The sequence below is a fragment of the Cynocephalus volans genome, chromosome 3 (assembly GCF_027409185.1).
Source record: "Cynocephalus volans isolate mCynVol1 chromosome 3, mCynVol1.pri, whole genome shotgun sequence".
Classification (NCBI taxonomy): Eukaryota; Metazoa; Chordata; class Mammalia; order Dermoptera; family Cynocephalidae; genus Cynocephalus; species Cynocephalus volans.
Window position 1 is genome coordinate 11,020,018 of NC_084462.1, and position 22,094 is coordinate 11,042,111.

A 22,094-nucleotide genomic window follows, 5' to 3' on the forward strand; every position below is an offset into this window, starting at 1 on the left:
CCTGGCATTTAGCCATTGGTCTGGAGTCGGGAGCAGAATCCGCACAGATTCCTCTGAAGAATCTAAGCTGCGGTGTGCTGGTAAATGTCTGACAAACATCTCTGTGGGGGTGGGTGGGAAGGGAGCCCTGACTTGTAGCAACTGCCATTTTCCATGGTATCAATACTGTAACCATGGCTGATTCCAAGCTACTAATGGTTTAACAGTTGGCTTGTAGACTTCCTGAAATTTCAGCAACCGTCTCTTGCAAGCCAGCTCGAGCACATTACTGAGTCTAAGTTATGTCTCTCTCGCTTGGTGTATAAATTACTACGATGAGAAGGAGCTTACCCCAGTTACCTTTCCAGAAGGAAACGTGGTGGTTTGGGGGATAGAAAGGGGCCATGCTCTTTAGAGAGTGGAGGGGAAACTTCAAGGAAGAGAGATAGTGGAGCAGTCGTCTCTGAATATAGATGTATATATACTCCAGCTTCGGTGAGATGGAGAGGGAACACTTTTTTACCATCTGTACTGCTCCTCAAGGGCAAAGAGTAGTCCATTTTCTACATCCATGGCCTAGAAAAATATCTGGCACACAATTGTACTACACAAATATTTATTGAAGGAAAGGGTGCCTCCTACAACTACTAATTCATGTTATTTTTGCTCATTGGAGGAGAAAAAAAAAACTAATATTGGAGCACCTACCTCTTTTTTATTACTGAATTCTCACAATTGCACTGTGAATCAGATAGAACCCAATTTATAAAGTGTGCTTGCCCCAAACTGGTTGATCATCTAAAATTCTTTTAAAAAGACAGATTTCTGTGTACCACTTGGAACTTCTGCATGAGAATACCAAAGGGTAGGAGCTAGGAATCTGGTTTTTTCCAAAAGCTTTCTCAGGTGTTTCTAATGATTTGGTTCAGATGGTCTGGGAACCACCAACAAAAAGCAGGATTTAGCAAACTACAGCCCAGCCCACTGCCGTTTCTGTAAACAAAATGTTATTGACACACAGCCATACCCATTCACTTACATATTGTCTGTGGGACTGGTACCCCATGGCCCACGAAGCCTACAGTATGAATATTTACCATCTGGCCCTTTACAGAAAGTGTTTATTGACCTCTGAGCTAGAGCAATGCCTCTCAGGGTCTTTGTTTAAAATTAGGTTCTAGGATCCTACCTCAGACCTGTGGAAGGAGGACTCCATCACAGGATGAAGCTTGAAGTGCTGTGTCTGTAACACCCTTTCCAAGTGATGATTCTTGTATGCATGGAACCTGCCCATATGGACCCACCAAATTTAACTCGACTTCCAGATTGTCTAGGCAAGGTCCATCAGCATTTACTGGGATGTGCTGCACAAAGAAGGAAGTGGTGCTTTCCCCTCCTAACTTCCCACTTCGAATCTCAAATCCTACTTTCAGCCCCCTCCTAGAGATTGTGGGCAGTAATTCAATAGTATACACCTGTTTGGGGTCAATGCTTAAACATTCTAAACTGAAACACCTTCCCCTTACTCTATGCATCTCCCTTTTTTTATTTATAAAACAGGATAACGATGTCATTATTTTCAAATAGCCTCCCTATGACTGTGAAATAGATAAATTTTTAATAAAGTACAAAAGAAAATATGAGTGCATGCAAAAACTGGTGAAATCTAAGTTAGTTCTGCAGTCCAGTTCATTGTATCATGCTAGAGTCAATTCACCAGTTTTGAAAACATACTGTAGTTCCGTGAGATGCCCCCACTGGTAGAAGCTGGGTGATGGGAATGCAGGACCCCTCTATACCATTTTTTCAGTTTTGTGAATCTGTAATTAGTACTGTTGAAAAGGTAAACTGAGGCACTATAAAAATTTAAAGAGTTTATTTGAGCAAACAACGATTCATGAATCGAGCAGCACCAAACAGGAAGTGATTGGGGAGCGTCACCAAGGGAACTCGAAGGGGGAAGCTTTTAAAGGAGGAACATGGAAATAAAAGCAAAGAACATGTTTGATTGGTTCTAGTTATACAGTTGCCTTATTTGGTCTATCCCGTTGGAAAGTCCCCAGTTTAATTATAAGTTTGTTGCCTGCTTCTTATTGGTTGAGCTTAAGTTGTTTAACACAGGCATTTACAAGAAATAGCTAAAGTTAAGTTTCACTTTTTTTTTTTTTTGCAAATCAGGCGAGGTTAAGGTCACTTATGAGGCCTAACTGCTTTGTCTGCTCGGGGATTCTTCAGGCCTCTTCTCCATTTTAATTCACTTTAACGGCACACAATAAAAAGTTCAAAATAATTTTTAAACATATCTAATGAAGGGATAACAAATTTACCAGGGGTGGAAGGAGGGTGTTAATGTTGATTCTACTCTCTTGCTCACTGTTTTCCATATTGACTCCCTGATGGCTGGTTCTGCTGCATCCTCCAGTGAAAAGTAAGATATTTTTCCCTTTGTATGGGTAACTTGGATGTTTTCAGACACTAGGGAAAACAGGAATAAGAAAGAGAAGGGAATTTTAGGATAGTTCTTCTCAATTTAGGATGCAGGTCAAGAGAAACTGTCAATCTACTGCCCCCGTTTCCGAAGGAGGCTCAGGATGGGTTGCAAGCTCCACACACCCTCTGTGGTTGCATAGAAAGTTGAGAGTGTGTGTCTGGGATGCAGGTGGGTCTGAGGCTACATGTAGGACCGGGTATCAGGTCCCCAAGCTTTTTATCAGATTCTCAAAGACTAAGGCCCACTGCCCCAGAATACAAGAAAGTATTGAGTTGCACGCATTTGTTGAGAAGGCTATTGAAAGGTGAGGTCCAAAAAGAAGCAAAAGCCTTCTCCCTCCTCACCCACCAAGAGAGAAATGAGAGAAAACAATGGAGAGTCAAGGAGATGCTTTTCTGATAATCTTCCTAATCTTTGGAAGATAAATCCCCAAAGAAACTGGGTATATGGGGATTCTGGCCACCTGGATAAATGTCGTGTCATAGGCGTATCTAGAGTCACCCTCCCTGGCCCCCAGCCTATCCCATGAAATCTGGATGATACTTTCATTTTTCTCCTTTGGGAGGATCTCTTTTGAGAACCAGCAGGGTGGGATGAGCCAGAAAGAAGACATTATTAACACCTTTCTCTTTATGTTCTCTCCACGCTTCTGTTGGTGCCCAATGACACCTACTGAATTCTGTCCTCCTTGCTGCTCGGATGTCAACAGTACTGAAACGTAAGATTCTTGTTTCACATTTTCCCCCTTCTGCTTTGGTCCCATTCTCATCTCTGTCAAAGGGTCCATTCTTAGCCACAGATGATCTCTCAGCTTTTGTGTTAGTCCATTTCTCTTGCTTATAATAAAATACTTGAAACTGGGTGATACGTGAGAAAACGAAATTTATAGCTTACAGTTTCTGAGGCTGGGAATTCCAAAGTCCATCTGGTGGTGGTGACAGTGACCCAGGGGTCTCACATTGCAAGATGGTAGAAGCAGAGAGAGCAGAGAGACAGAAAGACAGACTCTCTCTTCTTTTAAAGCCCTCAGTACAATGCCCCTGACCACCCTTTTTAACCCATTCACTACTGCACGGTCCTACAATCCAATCACCTCTTCAAGGCTCCACCTTTCAATTACCGTAATAGGATTTCCCACCCTCTCAATAGTCATAGTGGGGGCTAAGTTTCTAACACATAAAACTTGGGGGACACAATTCAAGCTTCAATGAGTTTTGGGGGGACATAATTCAATCCATTACAGCTTCCAACATCTTTTTTTTTTTTTTAACTCATGGACTGGAAAAATAACTATATTACCTTCACCTTCAAAAAGGTGGGGTGGGGGGGGAAGAAGATATAACAACCACAATTATTTGAAGTTGATACGACAAGCAAACAGAAAGGACATTGTTGGGGGGGGAGGGAGAAGGGAGGGAGGTTTTGGTGATGGGGAGCAATAATCAGCTACAATGTATATCGACAAAATAAAATTTTAAAAAATTTTTAAAAAAAAGAATGTATATTTAAAATATGTATGTATTGAGGTATATTAAAATTAACTAAGTAACTGAAGAAAGAAATTCGTGTATAATAAAGTACCAATATGCATGAAAAAAAAAAAAAAGGTGGGGTGTCTTGTGGAAATCAATCCTTCCTTAAGTCAGAGATATACATAACATTATAATGATGGTGAGGACAATGACTAAAACTTATTGAGAGCTTCCTAGGTTACAGGCACTAGAAAGAGCACTTTTAACGTATTATGTTTATTTATTTCCCACAACTTCTTCACAAGGCAGGCATTATTCATCTGGACTTTACTGAGGCACAGAGAAGTTGAGTAATTAGACCAACGTCGCACAGCCCAGAGGTGGGGGTGGGTTATGAATCCTGGTCTTTGTGACTCCACAACTTAACCGTGTTGCTGCCTTTCACTCTTGAATACAGTCAGACTCATTTTCCTGAAGACCAGCTCTGGTCATTTTATGATGCCATTCCCTGAAAACGTCACTGTATGCCAAATAGAGGTCACACGCTCTTTGTTAAACTTTTTTTTTATTGTGTTATAATACGCAAAACTTAAAATTTACCATTTTAACCACTTTAAAGCATATGATTTAATGGCATTTGGTACTTTGACAATGTTGTGCAACCACCACCTCTATCTAGCTCCAGAACTTTTTCATCACCCCAAAAGGAAACGTCATACCCATTAAGCATTCATTTCTCACTCTCTCCTGTCCTCTCAATGCCTGACATCCACCATTCTACCTTCTGTCTCTATGAGGTTACTACTCTAAGTACCCCATAGAAGTGGGATCATATACTATGTGGTCTTTTGTGTCTGTCTTCTTTCACTTAGCATAATGTTTTCAAGGTTCACTTATATTGTAGCATGTGTCAGTACTTCATTCCTTTTTACAGCTGAATAATATTTTATTGTATCGATAGACCACTTTTTAAAATAGGTTCATCCATTGATAGACATTTGGGTTGTTTCCACTTTTTGGCTGAGGTCACACCCTTTTGGCTCACATTCAAAGCTGTATAAAATCCAGTCCTAATACACCATCTGGTCCATGCCTCATGGCCACCTCCAAATTCATGCGGCTTGAGCTTCAGTTAAACCTAAGAGATCCTGGTATGAGAAACCAAATCAAAAAATAATACCCCACACCTCCAGAGCACATTCCAGGCACTAGGCATGGTCCCACGTGCTTTCTTCATAATAATCCTCATCACCCTCATTTTACAAGTGAGGCTACTGTGGCACAGAGAGGGAGAGTAACTTGCTTGGGGTCACACAGCCAGGAAGGTGCAGAGAAGAATTTAAACCTAGGCAGTCTGGATCCCCAAGCTGTGCTCTTAACCATGATTCTATAACGCTGGAAGCAGCTCAGACAGATGAGGTCATTCCTGCCTCATTCCTTCACTTGATGTATTATTATTATTATCCTATTTTTAAAGAAGAGAAAATTAAGCTCAGAGAGGGAATCAGCACTGACAGCGTGTGGCACTGTAGGTATCAGTCCTGACAGGGCCACCTACTAGACTTTGGACCCAGCTCCTGAAACGTTCAGCTTCCTTGTCTGAACAATGCACTTGACTATTCAACACTGCCCTTGTAGTTTGAAAACAGCCATAGGCAATACATAATGAAAGGGCGAGACTGCGTTTTGATAAAATTTTATTTACAAAAGCAGGCACCGGGAATTAACCCAAATGTCCATCAACTGATGAATGGATAAATAAAATGTGGTCTATTAATGCCATGGAAAGGAATGAAGCCCTGATACACACTACAACATGAATTGCCCTTGAAAACATGATACTCAGTGAAAGAAGCTGGACGCAAAATCCTCACAGGGTATGGTTCTATTTATATGCAATGTCCAGAAAAAGCAAGTGCATGGATAGAGAAAGTAATTTAGTGATTTCCCAGGACCACAGTAAGGAGGGGGACAAGCTGGAGGAAAATGGGGAGCAACTGCTCAAGGGTACAGGATTTGGAAGTTACGGCTAATGGTGGGTGCAGGGTTTCTTTTCAGAGTGATGAAAATGTTCTAAAACTGATTGTGGTGCTGGTTGCACAACTCGGTAAAGGGACAAAAAAATATTGACTTGTACACTTCTAATGGGTAAATTTTAAGTAATGTGAATTATATTTTAGTCAAGTAGGTATTAAAAAAACAAGTTCAGAAACAACAATAACAGCCAGTGAGACGTAATTTGCCACCCCCTGATATAAAGTATGTAAGGTACCTACATCACAGTGACGCTAAATATACAAAAAAGATGGAAAAGGAGCGGTGGCTTCTCTCCCAATCTAACTCTGCTACTGTGCAAGTTCTTTAAGCTTTTAGATTTACCTTCTCACCCACATGGTGAGGCCTTCAATGGCCTGCCCTCATTTACCGCCATAAGTCCGAAGTGCACACCACGGCCCACCCTGGGCTCTGCTCTTATTTGCTCCCAGTCTCCCTGCCTTGTGATATTTTAACTTTTCCCCCTACATATGGCTTCATCTTTCATGGCCCCTTGGATTCAACATTCTGAACCCTGTCTGCACCCCTGACCTCTGTTTTGCCTCCTGGACCACACTTCCTTCTGGACGGACGACATCAGAGATCCTAGGTAAATACCTGACTCCGTGCATGCCTGGGGTCTTTGTGGGAAGCTTATATGGAAAAAAAAATTGTTTTTTTAACACTTAGTATGTGCCAGGCCTGTGCAGAGTGGTGGAAACCTGAAAGATGAATCTGACATGCCCAAACCTCTACATAAATTCACAGTCTGATGGGGGATACAGACAAGTAACAGATTGTTATAACACAATATGAATCAATATTGTCCTGAGGGAGGGGGCAATGAGGATAGTGCAAAAAGAGAAGGTGCTTGGGAATCCAGGAGGACTTCTCAGAGGAGGAGTGGCTGGGGGTGAGCTTATCGAATCTGTTGATCTGGGAGGATCTATCATGTTGCCTTTTGTGATTCGATTTGTATGTTGTTGCTTTCCTCAGGTTTGCTGAGCCTCCAGGTTTTGAATGGTAAGTTTGGTGACTGTGCTATGTGGCCCTACGATTTGTGTTCATGCCTGTGCAGAGAAGTATAGAGTTATGAGCTTTTGTTACATTGGAAGAGTTTTTAGATACCATCAAACCTTACACTCTGTATTGTCATCATCATGAGCATAAGTGTTTTTTTTTTAATTCACTCAAGAAATATTAATTAATTTTAATTGCTCTGCACTAAGTCTGATTCTAAGTGTGGGAGATAGAGCATGGATTAAAACAGACGAAAATCTGCCCAAACGGAATTTGTATTCCAATGAGAGGAGAAAGAAAGAAAAGAAATAAATAGAGAAGTGGGTTATGTCTGTGGATACTGTTATGTCCTATGAAGATAATAGAGTGGAAACAAAAATGTAGTGTGGGAGAAGGTAGGTTTTTAAAGGGCAACCAGGGAAGGTGACATTTGAGCAAAGACTTGAAGAAGATGAGGGAGCCAGACATGTGTATATCTGGGGAAGGGCACTGCAGGCACAGGGAACAGCATATGCAAAGGCCTTGAGGAAGGACAGTGCCTGGGATCAAGGGACACTAAGGAGGCGCATTGCATTCCCTTCCCTCCTCAACCGAGGCACTGAGAAGCCCTGTTCACGGTTTGGTTTCTACCCATTTCATAATGTACTGATGATTTCTTTTCTTCTTTTTATTTCCTTCACCTCCTTCCTTCCTTCTTTCCTCTCCTTTTCCTTCCTTCCCTCCTCCTCCTCCCTCTGCTCCTCCTCTTTCTCCTCCTGCTCTTCTTCCTCCTCCTCCCTTCCTTTCTTCCATCCTTCCTTCATTTCTTTCCTCTTCCTTCTTTTCTTTCTCCTTCTTCATTTTTAGAAGAAACGAATGACTGCAAGGAAACAGGTGAGTGTGTGGACTCACGCCTTTTCCCATCTAGAGAACACTGAGTTCCTTCAGTCTAGGTGATAATGAAGCCTTAAGAAGAGAAGATTTCAGGCAAGCAAGGCCAGGGGCTGAGTACCCAATGGGCTGCCTTCTTGAAGGGTGTCCGAAGTCTTCAAACCACCTCGCTCGCCCCTTGAGTACTGCTCATTGATATCAGCGAGTTCCCAGATACTGAGGTATGATGGAAAACGGTTTTACTTATCTCAGTCGCTTCTTCTATTGACCATTGAACCCTGTTCTTCCCCCTGGAAATTACCAGGTAAGTCTTGAGTGACAAGACTGTGTGGCTGAAAAGCAAGAGAAAGAAAACCAGATAATAGAGTCAAACCTCCAAGTGATCCAGATATTGGAAATAAGCACCTTTAAAATAGCTAGGATTATTACGTTCAAAAAAATAGATGAATAATGTCACCAGAGAATTATAATCTGTAAAAAGTATAAATATTCTGGAATTAAAAATAGGCAACAGAAATTAAGAATTCAGTAGTTGGGCTTAACAGCAAAAAGAATAATTAGAGAGTTATAAAAAACAGGTCAAAAGAAATTATTCAAATTGAAGCCCAATAGTTAAAAAAAAAAAATACTGGAAAAAAGTAAAATACTAAAAATACTAAAATACTAAATATTAAAAATACTAAAGACATGAGACTCAGTGACAAGTCGTAATGTTTGTGAAATTAAAATTTCAGAAGGAGAAGAGAAAAAAGAGTACTTAAAGAATTAATGTCTTGTACGAGCCAGCCACCAAACAAAGAGTTCATGTCTGAGAATTTTGCATATTGGAAAAAACAACAACAAGCCACAGATTTTTAAAATTCTGAGAACCCCAAAGGAAATGAATATACAGAAAATCACTTCTAGAAACAATGCCACAAAATGGTTAAAAACCAAGAACAAAAAGAAAAATTTTAAAACAACACTCCCCCCAGCAAAAACAAAAAAGATATGTATTCGTTTCCTAGATCTGCCATAACAAATTATTATAAAGTGTGTGGCTTAAAACAGCAAGAATTTACTGTCTTACTTTTCCGAAGACTAGAAGTCTGAAATCCAGTATTGGCAGGGCCCTCCTTGCCTCCTTCTAGTTTCTGGTGGTGGCTGAGAGCAATGCTGGGACTGCCTGGCTCACAAATGCATCACTCTAATCTCTGCCTCCGTAATGACACGGAATTCTTTTTGCATGTTCTGTGTCCAAATTTTCCTCTTTTTTATCAGGACACCAACAATATTATATCTGCAAAGATCCTATTTCCAAATAGAGTCACATTCACAGGTGCTGGGATTAGGACTTGAACATGTCTTTTTGGGAAACACAATTCAACCCACAACAGACATGTTACCATCCAAAGATTAAAGAAGAGCAGCAGCTGCCTTTCAACAGAAGTGATAAAAGCCAGATAATGAAATGAGATTTTTAAAGTGTTGAAAGAAAAAGACTACTCAGCTAGAATTTCCTAACAACAAAAAACTTTCCTTTAAAAATGAATGCAAAAATAAAGATTTTTAGAAAAAACATCAAAACATATAATTTGTTGCCAGTAGACTTGCATTTATGAAATACTAAAAGAAGTTCTTCAGTCAGAAAGTAAATGACTCCATGTGGAAGCATAAAAACAGAGAACAGAATAAAGAATGATGGAAAAAGTGAATATGTGGCTAAATACAAGTGAATATTAACTGTATGAAACAATAATACTAACATATAGTGAGAATTAAATATATAGAGAGATTTATTATCATAATAGTGCCAAAGGTAGGCAGGGGATAAAAGATGTTAAACCATTCTAATTTAATTTAATTCTAATTTTGCATTCATTTTTAAAAGTTTTTTTGTTGTTGTTAGGTAGAGAATTCTAGGTTAACAGTACTTCCCTTTCAGAACTTAAAAAATCTCATTCCATAATCTTCTGGCTTTTATCACTTCTGTTCAAAGGTGTCTGTTCTCTTTGCTCCTTGAATGGTAAAGGAAATAGTTAAAAAAAAAAAAAAGGTTACATTGAAACCACATACATTGAGGATGCATATTATAATCTCTAACTTAACTACTAAAGTAATAAAGACTATATAATTTTTAAACTAAAAATCCAAAACAAAAGAATGAAAATATTCAATCGTAGGAAAGAATTCAAGAAAGAAAAAAGAGACTGGGGTGACAATACTGGTTTTTAAAAACTCCAATAAAATTTGATTAAAATGGTAAAAGAAAAGAAAAGAAAGATCATAGTATAGATGCATCAAATAAAAAACGAAGAGTGAGAAGGTAGATATAAACCCAATTACATCAGCAGATGTCACTGAATTTACATGCATCTGTCATTCTCTTTTTCGTTGCTGTTATTCCGAATAAAGACCAAGAGTGTTAGATTGAATAAAAACCAACAAAACCCAACTAGTTACTGCTTACCAGAGACACACCTTATAAGGATACAGAATGGTTGAAAGATAAATAATGGAAATTATATCATTAAAAGTATATCCTCGAGCTTCTAACCAAAAGCCAACTGGCATAACCATTCTAACATCAGACAAAGAACGTTCTAAATTAAGAAGCATTCCTAGGGCGGGCCCCGTGGCTCACTCAGGAGAGTGCGTCGCTGGTAGCGCTGATGCTGCAGGTTCGGATCCTATATAGAGATGGCCGGTTCACTCACTGGCTGAGCGTGGTGCGGGCGACACCAAACCAAGGGTTACGAGACACTGAAATGGATAGAGGGGTTAACCCGTCAGAAAGACACAGAGGTTCTAAATCTGTTTTCACACAGCAGCATAGTTGTTACATATATGAAAAAAAAAATTGGCAAAACTGAAAAAAAAAAACAAATCTACAATCACAGTGGGAGACTTTAACACATCTCTCAACAGATAATAGAACAATAAACAAAATTTAATAAGAATATAAAAGATCTAAACAACACAACTAACAAACATGACCTAAGTGACATGTATAGAACCTGCACATAACAGTGACAGAATTCACAGTCTTTTCAAGTGAACATGGAATTCCTTCTTACCAAAATTGACTATACAGTGGTCCATAAAGCAAGCCTCAATCAATTTCAGATTAAAGTCATTTATTTATTTATTTATTTATTTATTTATTTTCAAAAGATGACCGGTAAGGGGATCTTAACCCTTGACTTGGGGTGGTCAGCACCACGCTCACCCAGTGAGCAAACCGGCCATCCCTATATGGGATCCAAACCCGGGGCCTTGGTGTTATCAGCACCGCACTCTCCCGAGTGAGCCACGGGCCGGCCCAGATTAAAGTCATTTAGAGTGTGCTCTTGGAGTACAATGGAATTAGGCTATAAACCAATAATAAAATTATCACAAAATCCAAACTTATAAATTAATAGATATACTTCTAAATAATTCATAGGTTAAAGAAGAAATCACAGAAACAATTAGGAAGAATTTTTAACTGAATGATAGTAAAAATATCACTATCAAAACTTGGAGGATACAGTCAAAGATTTGGTTATAGAGAAATTTATAATCTTAAATGCATATTTTAAAAGGAAGAAAGGAAAATAGAAAATCAATGAATTGAGTACTTTGAAAATTTAGAAAAAGACAAATCTAAGTAGAAAAAAGGAAATAAAAGAGTAGAAATTAAGGAAAAAGAAATACATTAGAAATAAACAACACCACTAACAGTTGGTTCTTTTGAAAAAACTAATAAAAATTTAGCTCTCTAGCATTACTGATTAAAAAAAATAGAGGAAAAACAAATGACCAATATGAGGAAGAAAAAAAGAGAACATTATCTCAGATCTTGCAGGTAATAATAATAAGATTATAGCTTGAAAAACTTTATGCCAATAAAATGGAAAGTTTAGATAAAATGGACAAAATTCTAGGAAACACAAATTATCAAAAGTTAAACCAAAAACATAAAAATAAAAATCTGAATAGTCTTCTATTAAAAAAAAAAAATCTGTAATTAAATAACCTTTCCACAAAAAACCTTCCAGGGTTAGCTGGCTTTCCTGGTACATTCTTTCAGACATTTAAGGAAGAAATCACACTGATCTTATACAAAATTACAGTCATTTTCCAGCTCATTTTGAGGACAGAATCAAGGGATAAAGGATCTGACAAGTACAATATGAGAGTGGGAAATTTCAAGTCATTCTTTCCCACAAACGTAGATGTAAAATACTACATTAAATATTAGCAAATCCAATTTGGCAATATATTTTTTAAAATTATGACCAAATTGAGTTATTCCAACAATGCAACAGTGGCTTAACATGTGAAAAATCAATATATGTTATTCCTATCTTATTAACATAAAAGGGAAAAAATCACATTATCATCTCCATAGATACAGAAAAATAATGACAAAATTCAAGTTATTCATGATTTTTAAAAATCTCAGCAGGAATAAAAGGAGACATCTTAAATGTTGACCTAAAAGAAATTGAGGCTGAACATTTAAAACATGGGATTTATTAAAGCAATATGATGATTGCAACTGGGGAAATGCAAATTTCAGGTCACTCTAAGAAATGCACTCCAAAGAGGCCACCTGATCTCATCATTTTATAAACAAAAGAAGGAGGAAGAATCAAAGGAGAGAAAGAGGACAGCCCTGCCTAATCACTTAATCAGTTTTTCTATTGGTTGTACATGATGCATAGATTTGGGATTGTTACTAGGGTATATCATACATGCAAGGATCAAGTATAAGGATTACAAGAAGCATTCCAGGTTACTCTATGACTTTCTGATGCTATTGCATCTGCTCCTAAGTAAAAACGGTCTTTTATTAACATTTTCCAGGACATGCTGATGTGACTGCTGACTTATCTCAGATCCCCCAAGGCACTGCAATTTAGCTGACTTGGTCAGAGCACATTTTTGGTTCTTGTTATCATATAATAAAAAGTACCTACAAAAAAAACGTAAAGAAAACAACCTATTTAATGCTGAAATAGCAAATACTTTCCCCCAGGATCATAAATGAGACAAACACTTTTGCTATCACCACTTGTATTTCACATTGTACTGGATTTTCTAACCAGTGCAAGTCCTATTCAGGCCAAAGAAAGGAAGTAATAGTCACAAGGATTGCAAAGGAAGAAAGAAAATTCTCTCTCTTTTTTTAATAGAGGTGATTGTGTACCTAGAATATACCTTTGACTGGGAGGGTATACCTGAGAGGCTTATGATATGCTGGTGTTGGCAAATAGAATTAAAAACAAAAGGTCCCAACCCAGAAAATCTCTCCACAAAGGTAGAAGAGAAATAAGACAGTTTTATTACTGAATAAGGATTAAACCGGAATGGGATATGCTGTGATTGCGAAGACAGAGATAAATCTTACCCTTTCATATAGCCAAGCAGACACAATCCATTACATACTGTTCTCAAGAGAAACAACAGCTAGTCCTCAAATAAGAGGACTTTGACAGCAGCATTTGTCATATATATTCATCCTAAATTTATCTGGTGAATGGGATGGCCAGCTGTGTTTGCTAATTGGCTTTATCTAAAAGAAAAATAAACGTCTCATATCTTTATTACAGGAGGTAGATTTGCAACTTGGAGGGAGGCACCTACCACAGTTAGGCTCCTACCCTTCCACAGACACTGGGGAGAAAGGGGTGCTATTTTCCTCAATATTTATATTTCTAAGAGATGGATTCAGTCCTAAGGGCTGGCCAGTTGCTCAGCTGGTTAGAGCAGCAGTGTTGATAACACCAAGGTCAAGAGTTCAGATCCCCATACCAGCCAGTTGCGCAAAAAAGAAAGAAAAGAAAAGAAAAGAAAAACGTCTTGGGACATAAAGCTGGCAGGAGACTTATTTAACTTTTAAAAAGATTTGCATACATTTCCAAGAGCCAGAGACTTACAATAACAAGTTTTCTAAAGTAAATGCTTTAAGAAAAGGGGAGGGAGAGTCTCTATATAAATTTTCAACAGGGACAATTAATTTTTTTTCTTTTTCAATTTGAATTTACCTTTACACTGGTAATGTTCTATTTTTTGATTTGGGACTTGTTTAGACAGGTATGTTTACCTGTGAAAATTTGAGTTTTTCTGAGTGTAATACTGTTAAATTAAAAAGACAAGGGAAAGAATGTTGGTAAAAACAAAAAACAAACAAACAAACCCAGACTTATGCACCACAATAGGCTTGAAATGAGGAAGTGACACGGTCAGGTCTGAGTTCCAGGAAGATCCTTCTAGTATCCACGAGGGAGATGGATTGAGGGAAACAAAGCACTGGGTGCGATGATCAAGAGGAGAGTGACGAGGCTGGAGATGGAGAGGAGAGGCGGTCTGGTGTGAGATCTGGAAAGTTTCGATGGCCCTCTGTATACCTGGGTTCTGCATCTGCAGATTTAACCAACCGTGAATTGAAAATATTCAGAAAAAACAACAACAATAAAAATAATACAAATAAAAAACAATACGGTATAACAACTATTTAAATAACATTTACATTGTACTAGGTACTAGAAGTATCCTAAAGGTGATTTAAAGTATACGGGAGGATGTGCATAGGTTATTTGCATGTAGGTTATAAGCAAATAATACACCATTTCACATTAGAGACTTGAGCATCCGCAATTTTGGTATCCTTGGGTGCTCTTGGAACCAATCCCCCATGAACGTGGAGGGATGACTGTACAAGGGTCAGACATGGTTACGTTTTGGATGTGAGGAGTGAGAGAGCTAAAAAAAATTATTAATGATTCATCTGGGATAGTGGAGGAAGACGGAGGCAGCCAGCAGCAGCAGAGGGTGGGGACCGACATCTCCCTCTCGGAGGCATGTGAAGATGGGATTCAGCAATGGCAGGAATTTCTAGGACAGAAAGGGAATGCCATTGCTGTAAGCCTTTTTCATTGGTTCTCTCCAGTTAAGCCTTTCCCAGCTACCAGGCCTCCCAAGAAACTGAGGAGAAACAGTTGGAACTTTTGGAAATGTGCCTACATGATGATGACTTTCTTATTTGTGTCCTACAATAAAGGAGACTGGGTAAGAAGGAGGCAGCACTCCAGGGTGCTTTTTTACCCAAGGAGGGAAGAGGGAAAAGAGAGGAGGGGCAAAGTCAGAGGAAAGAGCAAGAGAAGTGGGTATAGGAGGAGAGAAGAAGGGAGCCTAAGAAGTACCAAGCATGTGAAGGTGGGAGAGGTCTAGACCCCTTTCTGTAAAACATTCCCTTTCTCTCCCTCTCTCTGTTTCTCTCTCCTCCCTTCCTACCCTCCCTTCCTGCCCTTTCTCCTTCCTTCCTTCCTTCCTCCCCTAGGCTGGGATAAAAGCCATTCCCTTCTGCACTAACACAGCCCCAGAATTTTCTATGTAATACTGTCACTCATTCTCTCTCTCTCTCCATCTTTTTCTCTCTCTCTTTTCCTCATATAAAGGAGGTTCTTAAAGACCGAGTTTTTTGCTGGTTGCTGGCAACTCTGATGAATAAGCTACTTTCGAGCAGGTCATAATTTTGTAAGGCAGACAGGGAACAAAAGAGACGACAAGATCACAGGGGCCTAGTATTTCCTAGGAACCTCTGGGGCTGTGTTAGCACAGGAGATGGTGGCTTTTATCCCAGCTTAGGGGAAGGCTGGGCTCATGGAAGTTTTCCTGAAGGAGATGACACTTCCACTCTGTCTTAAGGATAGGGTGGAACGAGCCTATTGAAGAGAGGAGGAAGGGGAAAGCACTCCAGGAAAAGGAAATGTCATGTGAAAAGGCTCAGAGATATGACATAGGGAAAGATTCAAGGAATGGCAAGTAGCCATTCATTCATTTCCTCAAATATTTATGTGTGTAGCAGGCCCTATGCTAGATGTTGGGGACTCAGAGGACAACAAAACCCACAAGGTCCCTGAGCCCATGGGGCTCACATGATAGGGGCAGGACAGGAAGGAAATGAGCAGCAACCTCCAAAAAAAGGAACTACATCAGGATGACACAGAGCATGTGAGGAAGTGGGCTGCTTTACCTGGGGAGGTGATGTCTGGATGGAGACATGAGTGAGTGGAAGGAGACTGCCTTGAGAACCGCTTGGGGACAACTATTATGAGCAAAGCAAACATGCAAGGCAGAAAAGGCACTGTGCACCTTAGAGGAACAAAGGAAATCTATGTGATCTGAGAGGGACAGAGAGGGTCCAGATCAAGCAGATAATGGCTAGAAGGAAGCATTGATTCTTTGTTCGGTGGAGATTTTGCCAAGATCTGACTTGGGTTATGAAAGAATTACTCCAGATGACGTGTGTGGAGAGCCAGTTGGAATCAGGGCATGAGTGGGAACAGACAGCCTGAGAGAAGGGGGTCTAAGGGCCAGCGCAGGAGACTGGGTGACAGTAGTGCAGATAAGGAAAACCTTATAGCAGTTCTGCAAGAACTGCTAATGGATTGAGTGTGAGAGATGAGCAAAATGGAGGGTCACAGAGATGAGCCCCAGACTTTGACTTGAACCCTTGGTTAGACTAGTGGCTCTCAGATGGAGGTGACTTTGTCACCCTGGGGACACTCAGCAGTGTCTGGAGACAGTTTTGGTTGTCACAACTGGAGGAAGGGATGCTAGTGACATTTAGTAGGTAGAGGCCAGGTATGCTGCTGAACAGCTCACATTGCACAGGATGGCTCTCCATAATAAAGAATGATCCAGGTCAAAATGTCAGTACTGCTGAGGTTGAGAAATCCCAGGTTAGGGAACGGTGCCACTTACGTGATGAGGAGAACGAGCTGGAAGATGTAGCAGAACATGAGAGCAGTGAGAGGTGAGGCTGAATAGATCAGCAAGACCACGAGATGCCACAAAAGGACAAAAGGAGTAGAGGGAGAAGGGCAGGAATAAAGGAAGGAAGGAGTAGGGAGGAAGGGAGGGGAGGAAGTTGACTTGCCTCACCCTGACCGTTTCCTTCTCTGTTCCCGGTTCACTCCTTCGTCAACCACCCAAGTGTTACTGCCACTACTGTAGCCCAGAAGTGGATTTCAGGTATGCTATGGGGGGAAGGGGCTTTTGTCCACTGCTGGGTTGGAGCGGGGGGCTTTGTCCCTTTGCCTAGAGTTTGAGGTAGGGAACTGGAGGTGGGTTTGAAAGCTCCAATCATAGAATCACAGAATTGTATGAAAAGTTGCAAGTTCATCACCCTTAATTTCAAGCCACGGCCTGACATGGCCAATGCAACACATTTCACATGGTGAGAGCACACAGAGCTGGAGGAATTCATTTATGACTTTATTCAATAAGTTTTCTTTTGAATTTTTAGAAATTGTGGCAAAATACACCTAAAATTTACTATTAGTGGCATTTAGTACATTTACAGTGTTGTGCAACCATCAACACTATTTCTAGAAATTTCTCATTACCCCAATAGGAATCTCTGTACCCACTAAGTAGTCCCTCCCCCAGCCCCTGGCAACTACTAATCTTTCTGTCTCTACTGACTCACCTGTTCTGGACACTTTGTATAAATGGAATCATATACTATGTGGTCTTTTGTGTCTGGCTTTATTTACTCAGCGTATTTTCAAGGTTCATCCATGTTGTAGCATGTGTCAGTACTTTATTCCTTTCTATGGCTGAATACAAGGGTCCTTCAAAAAGTTCACGAAAAGATTTGTGTTATCTTTTAATTCTATTTTTCCATGAACTTCTTGAAGGACCTTCTAGTATTACTTTACATGGATAGACCACCTTTTGTTTATTCATTTATCCATTGATGGGCACTTGGGTTGCTTCTACCTTTTGACTATTGTGAATAGTGCTACTTTGAACACTCATGTTCAAGTTTCTGTTTGAACATCTGTTTTAAATTATTTTACATACCTAGGAGTGGAATTGCTATGTCATATGATAATTCTATGTTTAACTTATTGAGAAACCCACTCAATAAACTTTTAATGAGCAACTACTCTTTGCTGAATCCCAGATTTAGTGGTAAACAGAGCAGACAAGATTCCTGTGCTCACAAGGAAACAGAAAACAAATAAATAAGTGATTACAGGTTATACTTAGAGCTACAGAGGAAAAGCACAGAATGTTATGAGGAAGAAAATCAAAGAACTCTACCCTGGATTGTTGGGTGGTCAAGAAAAGCCTCTTTGGGAAAGTGACATTAAATCAAAGATCTGTAGCATGAGGAGTAGTCAGCCAAGACTGAAAACAGGTAAGAGATTCCAGGTGAAGGAACCAGTTTGTGCAAAGACCCTGGTGGAAAGTGACCTAGAAGTGCCTGGGGCTGAGGCTGGAGAAGAGGTAGGACGTGAGAGAGCACTGTTGGAGGAGTTTGGGGGTTGTGCACAAGCAGACCACTCCGAACCTGGAAGACCATAGCAAGCATTTTGGACTTGGTTCTAAGAGTCATGAGAAGCCACAGAAAAACTTTCAGTGGGAGAGGGACATGTTCCAGTGATTTGAAGTGAAGAGACTAGTTAAGAGGCTACTTAGTCTCCATGACATGGTGGGCTAGGCCAAGGTCTGGAGATGGAGAGGAAGAGAAGTGGACAGATATGAGATTTCTCTTACCTGGATGTTTACAAATAGCCTCCTTCCTGGTCTCTACTGCCCTGCCTGACTTTCATCCTCTATCCAGCAGCCAGAGTGCTCATTTTTAAAAAATGCAAATTCGATCATGTAACCTTTGCATCCCCGCTCAAAACCCAGCAGTGGAACCTCCCCAACCATATCAGTGGTTTTCCAACTTTAAAAGAAAATAAAATCCGAACACTTTTCTAATGAAATCTTTCATAGGATCCCAACATATAAAAAATGTAAAGTGGCTTTTTATTACCAAAAATACCTTTTATAAGATTAACTGGGTAACATTTACCTATTATGAAGACAATTGATGAGATTTGCAAGCGGAAGGTACAGATGGCCTTTGCCATCTTATATTAGCCTTTATCATCCAATTTTTTTCAGTGTTTTCTTTTGATTGTCCTATGTGGAGAAAAATCTTATCATCCAATTTTTTTCAGTGTTTTCTTTTGATTGTCCTATGTGGAGAAAAATCTTAACCCACAGAGATAAGTAGTTGCAGACGGTAACAGTTATCTAACAGCTTACCTTGTGATCTCAGCACACTCCTCAGGTAACAGAGATTTTTCCAAGGTCTGCATGAAAAACATGCAACAGGTTGGTGTAGGTCTCCAGGGAATAAAAATGTCTAGTGCACATGCTACATTTTATCACAACTAGTAAACATATTTTCATTCTTGAAATGAGAGTCAAAGCAAACCTTTGCAGAATCCCTAAGGGATCCCAGGGTTTCACAGAACATGGTAGAAAATCCCTGCACTTCCTGATTAAGTTCAACTCCTTGGCATGTATTCAAGGATTCTCAGGTTCTGGACTTTTCCTGTTTCTCTACCCTTTCTCCACATCTCTTTCCACCTTCCACCCCCACCCTGTCCATATTAAACCATTTATGATTCCCCTGAGAATACCACATTTTCTCATCCCTTTATGCCATTGCATATACTGGTCCCTTTAGCTAGAACAGCATTTATTGCTCTTTGTCTGTCTAAAAAAACTCCTCCTCAGTCCTCAAGATTCACCTGAACATGGCTTTGGTTTGGAAGCCAAGACCAGTTCTTCTGATTCCACTGGGGGAGACAGATGAATAAAGTAAATGGTGGTGAATGGTGCTTCAGGCTCTCTTCAATCATACTTTAAAGCACTAGTCACACCGTATTTTTATTTTGGTACAATAGTGTTCATCTGACCCATTAAGCCAGAGGTTGGCAAACTTTCTTTGTGAAGGACCAAATGGTAAACATTTTTGGCTCTGCAGGCCATGGTCTCTGTTGCAACTATTCAACTCTGCTGTTGTAGTCCAAAGCAGCCATAGACAATACAGAAACAGATGGGCCTGACTGTGTCCATCACCTGGTGACTGGATAAACAAAATATGGTGTATCCATACAATGGAATATTATTCAGCCATTAAAAGGAATGAAGCACTGACACACGCTACAATGTGGTTGAACCTTGAAAACAATATGCTAAGTGAAAGAAGCCAGACACAAAAGACCACATAGTGCATGATTCCATTTATATGAAATATCCGGAATATGCAGAGTCATGGAGACAGGGAGCCACTTTGTAGCTGCCAGGGGCTGAGAGAGAGGAGGCAATGGGGGAGTGGCTGCTTAAAGAGTTTCTTTTTTGGGTTAAATGGTGGTAATGATTGCCCAACTTCTTGAATGTACTAAAAGCCACTGAATTGTATCCTTTAAAATGGTTAAAATGATGAATTTTATATTATATGCATTTTACTTCAATTACAAAAAAGAAAAACTTTATTAAAAGGGGCACAGAGGGCCGGCCTGTGGCTCACTCGGGAGAGTGTGGTGCTGATAACACCAAGGCCACGGGTTCAGATCCCTATAAAGGGATGGCAGGTTAGCTCACTTGGGAGAGTGTGGTGCTGACAACACCAAGTCAAGGGTTAAGATCCCCTTACCAGTCATCTTTTTTGAAAAAAAAAGGCGGGGGGCCACAGGCTGGAGTCGGTTCTCTGAGACATAGTTTGAGGACCTCCGCACCAGACTGTTAGCTCTTCTGGGAGCAAGAAGTGTATCTGATCTATCCCTGGGACTCCAGTTCCCAGAAGCAAACCTTATATGTTCGCTCCCCACACACACAACTGGAGTTGCCTGCACAACTCCAGTGTGCCAGGTGGCAGGTACAGAGCTGCCATAGCTGAGGAGGTCCCACTTTCATGGAGTGTGCCCTCTGGTGGGAGGGCAGGGAGTAAACAAGCAGTCGTACTTGTATGAGTTTCATGAAGGCCTGACAGGGCACTGTGACAGACAGCAAACGGAGGGGGCAGCTTGACTGGGTGGTTAGAAGAGCCCCTCTTTGAGGAGGAGACATTTGCGCTGAGTGATGGGAAGGAGTCAGCCACAACGAGATCTGAGGGAAGCATGTTCCAGGGAGTGGAACAGCCTGGTGGGTTTAGGGACAAAGTTGGTGGAACAGAGTGAGTTGGGAGAGTGGTCTAGGATGATGGTAGGAAGGGGTGGGCTTGGGGCAGGTCAGGCAGAGCCCCAGGTGGGAGGTGGAGGACAAGGAGTTTGAGAATGCATGAAGACCTCAACAAATGCACAAATACATTTCTCTTTCCCTTCTTCCTTCCTTAGAAGTGATCCCTGCTGTTCTTTCTAGTGACCCTGCTCCATCTCAGCTCAACCTTCACCAGCCCTCCATCTCTCAGGTATTCTCACCTCCCAAGAAAGCTCTCTGTCTCCTGGACTGCCAACGTGGAAGATAATAAATTGGGTTCTTCGAGGAGTAGCACCTGTCTGCTCAGAGGCACAGTGAGAAGCCACCTCTGACGGCCCAGGGAGTCGCTGAGTGAGCATCTGCAGGGGTTCCCCCACAACTCTTCCTTCAGACTGCTTTCAACCTTTCCCTACTGTTTCTGTAATAAAATGTAAACTTGTTGAAATGGCTGAGTGCTTGGTTCTTCCATTCACTCAACGCGGAGAATTAATGTGTAGGCAAGAATCATATACCATATCATTTAACTCTGGCAACGACCCTACAAGAAGGTTCTATTATGCTGTCCACTCTACAGCTGAAGAAACTATGGCTCAGAGGGATTGATAACTTGCCCAAGGTTAAGCAAGCTACAGAGTTCCAATTTGACCCAGCCTTGACTTGCTGTAAAGTCCTCATTCTTTTGTATAAAGATTTGGGATACGCAGATCAAAACCACAGTGAGATCCCATCTCACTCCAGTTAGAATGGCTATTATCAAAAAGATAAAAGATAAGTTTTGGCAAGGATGTGGAGAAAAGGGAACACTTACACACTGTTGGCGATGCTGGAGGAGAAGGGGTCTCGGAAGGCCCGATAGCGGGCACTAACCCACGTCATGCTCTTACCAGGTTCTTGACTCCACCACAGGAAAGAATCCAAGACCAGAGTCATGGTAGAAAGTGAGAACAGGTTTAATGTAACGAATAAGAGTTACAGATTTCACAGAAAGAGTGTGGCCTAGCTCCAGATACCAATCACGGCTCACATCTGGTTTAATACAAAAGTCAGAAATCTACACTTAAAGTCTAGTACAGGGTGCAGGCTGGCTCAAGAGAGTGAGCAGCCGTTTGCCGAAGTAAGTTTGATACAAAAGAAAGCACGCACACCTCAGCCGGCAAAGTGCAGGTTGGCCCCAGGAAAGTGAGCAGAAACCCCGCCTTCTGCTGGGATTT

At 40.6% G+C, this 22,094-nt stretch overlaps 1 protein-coding gene across 1 annotated transcript in view; it reads left to right on the top strand.

Annotated features, from left to right (window-relative positions):
• EDDM13 (epididymal protein 13) overlaps positions 1 to 17,867 on the top strand; it is a 32,605-nt gene extending 14,738 nt beyond the window's left edge. Inside the window, exons 3-7 of the mRNA XM_063089929.1 lie at positions 6,973 to 6,999; positions 7,843 to 7,869; positions 14,783 to 14,901; positions 16,832 to 16,869; positions 17,807 to 17,867. Coding sequence (XP_062945999.1) covers positions 6,973 to 6,999; positions 7,843 to 7,869; positions 14,783 to 14,901; positions 16,832 to 16,869; positions 17,807 to 17,867 — 272 coding nt within the window. The remainder of the gene's footprint in view (positions 1 to 6,972; positions 7,000 to 7,842; positions 7,870 to 14,782; positions 14,902 to 16,831; positions 16,870 to 17,806) is intronic.
• Positions 17,868 to 22,094: the final 4,227 nt, after the last annotated feature.